The sequence below is a fragment of the Chionomys nivalis genome, chromosome X (assembly GCF_950005125.1).
Source record: "Chionomys nivalis chromosome X, mChiNiv1.1, whole genome shotgun sequence".
Classification (NCBI taxonomy): domain Eukaryota; kingdom Metazoa; phylum Chordata; class Mammalia; order Rodentia; family Cricetidae; genus Chionomys; species Chionomys nivalis.
This window is the reverse complement of record NC_080112.1, coordinates 72,916,352-72,922,351: the sequence shown is the minus strand read 5'-3', so window position 1 is coordinate 72,922,351 and position 6,000 is coordinate 72,916,352. Positions and strand designations below refer to the sequence as shown.

General features: G+C 51.4%; 1 protein-coding gene across 1 annotated transcript in view; it reads left to right on the top strand.

The window, feature by feature from the left end:
• The first annotated feature begins 1,140 nt into the window (after positions 1 to 1,140).
• The window catches only part of Slc16a2 (solute carrier family 16 member 2), a 124,914-nt gene continuing 120,054 nt past the window's right edge, over positions 1,141 to 6,000 (top strand). Inside the window, exon 1 of the mRNA XM_057759169.1 lies at positions 1,141 to 1,761. Within this exon, the coding sequence (XP_057615152.1) occupies positions 1,320 to 1,761 (442 nt within the window). The 5' untranslated portion in view covers positions 1,141 to 1,319. The remainder of the gene's footprint in view (positions 1,762 to 6,000) is intronic.

The window sequence follows — 6,000 nt, the reverse complement described above, 5'->3', positions numbered from 1 at the left end:
AGAACAAACCCTCTCTTCCAAGGTAGGGCTGAGGTCTGAGTCTTGGACATTAAGTGAGACTCAAGAGGTTTGTGCCTGAAGTGGGAGTGGGAGAGGGAACTGGGTGGTTAGCAGACATCCCTTTGCATTGGGGGTTTTTCAGAGTACAAGGCACTCGAAAAGCGAAAAGTGGAGGTCCAGGCCCCCTGAAAAGGATGTCAGGGGCCGAAAAGCCCTTGACCAAACTAGCAGCTCCATCTGGACCTCATTTCTTGCTCCTGAGTATGGAACAGAGAGCCAAGAGGAACCTGAACTGAGCTCTGTCTGTGTCCTGCAGGGGGCCTGAGCCGGGCCCCCTCGGGTGCCACTGTACTTCCCTCCTTTCCTGGCCCGGCCCCTGGCCCAGAGTCTGCCCTGGCCAAGCCTAGACCCGGCCCTCTGTGGCTCCTCTGGGCTCCAGGTTGGCGCAAACAAAGCCCTGATTGACTGCCCGGAGGGGCGGGCCTCGCTGCGGGGCCGCCTCCTCCCCTCAGTCCCGCCAGGGATTTGCCGGGAAGCGCGGGGGTAGGGGGCCTGACTCTGAGGGGTGCGCAGGTCAGTGGGGTGTCTGAGTTCCAGGCTTGAGAAGATTATGTGCACCCTCTGTCCTAAGTCCAGGCTGTACCCTCTAGGTCACCCGTCTCGAGTCCAAGTGGGAGCACAAGGACTCCAGAGGACAGGGTGGGGTCTGTCACTGACTAGCTCTTGTCTTGGGGTTCCCAAGACCAGTCTAGTTGCAGGTTGCTTGTAAGCAAGGAGGACGTGAACTCGAAGAACAGACAGGGTCTTCCTTTGAGGCTGGGGCTTGATCAATGTGGGTTCTGAGAACTGCGGGGGAAAGAGGGCAAGGTTGTTTCTGCTCTTTTTGCTAATTTAACTCTTCTTCTAAGCATCTAAACAAGAATAGGATTCAGTAATTTGAAAGAGGAGTTTGGGGGTGGCAGCAGCTCCTAGAGTAGGTAGGCGAGTAAGAAGAGGAGGAAGGGCCGGGAGAAGAGCGAGGTTGTAGCGGCTGCCTGTTGAGGAAGAGGTGGGAGGGAGGAGGAGGGGGAGGAGAGAGAGATGACGTGGGGAGAGGAGGAGGGGGGTTGGACGGGGGAGGAGAAGGAGAGGGCTCGAGGGACCGTCTGTCGCGGGACGGGCTGGCCAGCTTAGGCGCTGGAAGGAGGAGGAGGTAGGGGCTGAGGCAGCGGCGGCGTCAGTGCTCCGAGCGGCAGCAGCAGCAGTAGCGGCAGAAACAAGTACCAGCCAGACAACAGCTCCTCCGGCTCCAGCAAGCCACAGTCAGTCCCCTGGCCGCGATGGCGCTGCCAAGCCCGGCGAGCGAGGAAGCTGAGGGGCCCTGTCAGGAGGCAAACCAGGAATATCAGGAGCCGGTGTGTAGTCCGGTGCCCGACCCGGAGCCCGAGCCTGAGCCAGAGCCTGAGCCCGAGCCGGTGCCTGTGCCCCCGCCCGAGCCTCAGCCTGAGCCTGAGCCTCAGCCCCTACCCGATCCTGCACCCCTGCCTGAGCTGGGGTTTGAGGCTGAGCCCGTGCAAGAACCCGAGCCCACGCCCACAGTGGAGACCCGAGGCACTGCGCGTGGCTTCCAGCCTCCCGAAGGTGGCTTTGGCTGGATAGTAGTGTTTGCAGCCACCTGGTGCAACGGCTCCATCTTCGGCATCCATAACTCTGTTGGGATCCTCTACTCCATGCTACTAGAAGAGGAAAAAGAGAAAAATCGCCAAGTGGAGTTCCAAGCAGGTGAGTGGTCCCACGTGCCCCACCTGGCATTGTGGGCAAGGATGTCTGCCCCCATCGTCACCCCCATACTTCTTGGTCTAAGGCGCCCTTTCAAAGCGCCTTTCTTACTCCTTACCCATGTCCTGCTAGGACATGGATTGCAGGGCTCTGGGCAGCCTGGGCAGTGGAGGGTTCAAGCAGTAGTACCAAGGGTGAGAGCTGGGGCATTCATTGGTTACAGGCAAAGTAATGAACTTTTTGCCCTGGGACAAATCCAGACTCACCTTTTAGATTGTTTAAAGTACTTTGCCCATGTGTGCTGGGGAAAATATTTGCAGGATTTGGGGGCGGAGGTGGGGAGCGAAGTCGTGTAGACACGAGAGAGTAGGAAGATTGAAGGATTCCAAGAGAAGCACGGAACAGCGGGTCTCTGCAGCAGCCCCTGTTCCTTCAGGGGACCAGAGCGGGTTTTCTGTCAAAACCACTTCAGGAATCCTGATGACTCTTCGCTCAGAGTCAAACACATGGTAGGCGTGTGTGTCTGCAGAAGAGAAAGGGAGGAGTGCGGGGGGGGGGGGCGTGTGCGCGCGTCTCTGCCTGCTGTGGGTATGGCCCAGCCAGGCCAGGCGGTCCCCTGCTATTCCCGGGCAGCAAGCGGCTCGCTGTTCACTGGAAGTCGAGCCCCAAAAGAGGCAGGGAGGCGGCAGGAAGAACGGGTCTTGCAGCTCTCTCCACGCCTCAGCTGCGCGGTCTCTGGTGCCCCACCACCTCTGTTATCCGATGGAGGCCTCTTTCCTTCCGAAGTTAGAATGTTTTTTGGCCCCGCCACTCCAGTTTTGACTTGGGAATGACTTGGTCATCCCTAAGATTGGACAGGGTTGGAGACAGAGCCCTAGCCTTCCAGGCACTTGGGTATGGGACCCTGTGTGTGCAGACTCCTTAGCAGGGAGACCCTTCAGAGATCTGGGGAAACAAACTCATTCGCTCTGCAGAAGCCCCTCGGCCGTTGTGATGAGAGTGTTTCTGGAGCTGGCTGAGGGCTTGCCATACCCTTTCATGAAAATCCGTCCCTCTCTTTGGGCTGTCAGGACAGCCAGAAGTGCCCTCACTACCTCAAGTTCCCTACTTGGAAAAAAAAAGTCGAAAACACAGTGTTCTCCTGGAGCTGCGAGGGTCCTCTCTTGCCAACCTCAAAAAGAGGGGACTTGGGGATTATCAAGTGAAATAGAAATCTTGAATTCCGGGATGCCCACTTGAGGGTTGCTTTTAGACACGCCTCTCCCACAGCCTTCAGTTGAGGCCGTGTATTGTTTGCAGTTTTGCTAGACTGTCTGGCAGAAGGGGCTTTGGGACTCTTGTGCCTCAGACCTTGTGACCCATTGGCACAGCTGCAGTGTACAGGCTCCACTTGAGGAGATCTCGAGTGTGCTCAGCGACTGTAAATGGCAGTCTCACAACAGCCTAGGCCATTCCATAACGGAGTGGATGGGTCCCCAGATTCCATGGGACAACTCCTGCTTGGAAGGCTGTGTCTACACTCCCTGGGACCATCTTTTTCCTGCGTTGATGCAGATCAGGGGCTCTTGGGAAAGCAGCCAAGTTAGGCCCACAGGCTGTTGCCTAGGTTACTGGGGGGTGGGCACCTGCTGAGAGTTGCCTTGTGGTTGAAGGCAGGCTAGTGGCCTTCAGGGTCAGTGGCAAAGTTTAGGCGAAACTTAAAGGGAAGCAGTGGAGGCTGAGCTGAAGTTAGGCCCCTGCATTTATGCGATGTGATCTGGATCTGGGGCCTTAGGAACACGCAATAAAACTTGGAAAACCCACTATTTTACCAGGAAGAGGTTCTCTGCTGCGGAACAGACTTCAAAGTAGGTGATCATAGGAGACTCAGGGGGAGGGCTGCTAGGGACTTTCCGGTCAATACCTCACAGTGCAGCCGGAGGGGGTGGTGGTTCTGTGGTCTTCCCAGAGGTGTGGCTAGCGTGTATGCTAACACAGACTAGGTCCTCTGAGGAGTTGTGGTTATTGGTTTAAACTATGGAGAGTATAGGTCAGGAAGAGACAGAAAGGAATTTGGTATGTCCCAAGGGTCTGAGAATACTTTGGCGTGGGTTCTTGCTGTACTATATTGTGATTTCACTGAGGTTCTTTTTGATACTGAGCCTCTCGGGAAAGTCTCGGTTTTTATTTTGGAAGTCAGTAACACCCTACTACATTCTGTATTTTACAGAAACATTTCATTCTCAGCATTACTCTGAGACCCTCAGCTTTCTGAAGCTGCTTATTGATTTGTCTTGTGGGACAAAATCCATGTCATGTCATGCAGCCCTGGGTGGCCTAGAATTTGCTGGGTAGCCTTACACTAGTGGCATTCCTCCTGCCTCCAATTCCCAAGTGCTAGGATTATAGGCAAGTGCCACCATGTCTGTCCCAAGTCACTGTTTAAACCTTGAGATTTCAATTGTCTTTGCCTTTATACACTTTCTTCAGTCTTTCAAAATTCCCTGGCCACCTATGTTACTCACAGCCCTGGTGTATCAAATAAATAGGAAAAGCTTAATATTTTGCTACTATCTTTATCAGCAATTATTTGCCCAATAACCAGTCGGAGGGGGCACTTAAGAAAATTGGTGCATTGCCCGGTTCTATTAATGTGCAGATTTATAATTGGAGGTATTCTGCAATCCAAACTGATTTTGCTTAGGCCTGACACTGACTTCACCATGAAGCTGTGTTGAATCGCTTAATGGGTCTAAGGTTCTGCAGTGCTTAAAGTCCCAGAAAAAGGTAATTTTGATGTCTGATAGAAAGTTCCAAACACGGGTTCTCTGGGCACAGGCCAATGAATAGGTAGAAGGAAAGTGGAATTTAGGTTGTCCTAGAGCAGGTAATATACAATCTTTGTGAATTCTGTGGTTTTGAGGTTCTGGTGTGCCTCCAGCTATATATTTTGTGTATTTCTTCATCTCATTTAAGGGAAGCCAGCTCTCCCTAGGACCTAGGCCTGGGAGACTGGCAGATAAAGGGTTCCTGGAATCCACTAATGAATGAGTACATACCATATTCATATTTTTGGGTCTGGGTTATCTCACTCAGGATATTGTTTTCTACTTCCATCCATTTGCATGCAAAATTCAAGATGTCATTGTTTTTTACCACTGAGTAATACTCTAATGTGTATATGTGCCACACCTTCTTTATCCATTCTTCCATTGAGGGGCATCTAGGTTGGTTCCAAGTTCTGGCTATTAAAAATAATGCTGCTATGAACATAGTTGAACAAATGCTTTTGTAGTATGATTGAGCATCTTGTGGGTATATTCCCAAGAGTGGTATTGCTGGATCCTGAAGTAGGTTGACTCCCAGTTTTCTGAGAAACTGCCACATTGATTTCCAAAGTGGTTGCACAAGTTTGCATTCCCACCAGCAATGGATGAGTGTTCCCCTTACTCCACATCCTCTCCAGCACAAGCTATCATCGGTATTTTTATGGCACTGGGATCTGTCTCTACTACATGTATTAGATTTTTGGGATCCTTTTTTCTTTGGGTGCATACCTTCCTAAGCCTGGATGTAGCGGGGAGGGCCTTGGACTTCCCACAGGGCAGGGTGCCTTGCCCTCTCTTAGGACTGGAGGGGATGGGGGTGAGGGGGTGAGGGAGAGTGGGAGGAGGGGAGGAAGTGAGAATTTTGATTGGTATTATTTATAAAGTAATTTTTAAAAAGAGGGGGAAAGGGTTCCTGGGAGCAATACAAATAACCAAGATTGGTTTAGGGGTAAAAAGGGAAAAAGATCAAGAGAGAAAGGAGCATAGGCTTTTGTAGAAGTAATGTAAACTAGGGCTTTCTACTGCCCAGAAAATGCATCAGCTAGGCCAGGGAATAGCCAGACATTTGGGGTGGAATATATAGAGCAAACATGGTTTCTTGTGACAATAGCTGAGTTTATGATGAGAAAGAAAAGAGATTATTGGTTCCTAGTCCCAACTCACTCTTGAAATCCTAAGTAGAGGCAAGGTTGAGGTTTAAGTTTAACAGATAAGGCAGAATTATCCAGAGTTGCTAACACTGAAGTCAAACTGAAGTCTGTTTTAAAGTGCTTCAGAGTAGCCCAGACCTTGCCCTTTCAACCTTGACTTTCAGTCTACCACAAAGATATGCACGATGAGAAACACTTTTATTGGAGAGTTTATAAGCATAGTCCTTGAAAATTTCTGTGAGAGTCAAGGGCCAGGGCTCTCACTACTAAAGAAGGTAGAAATA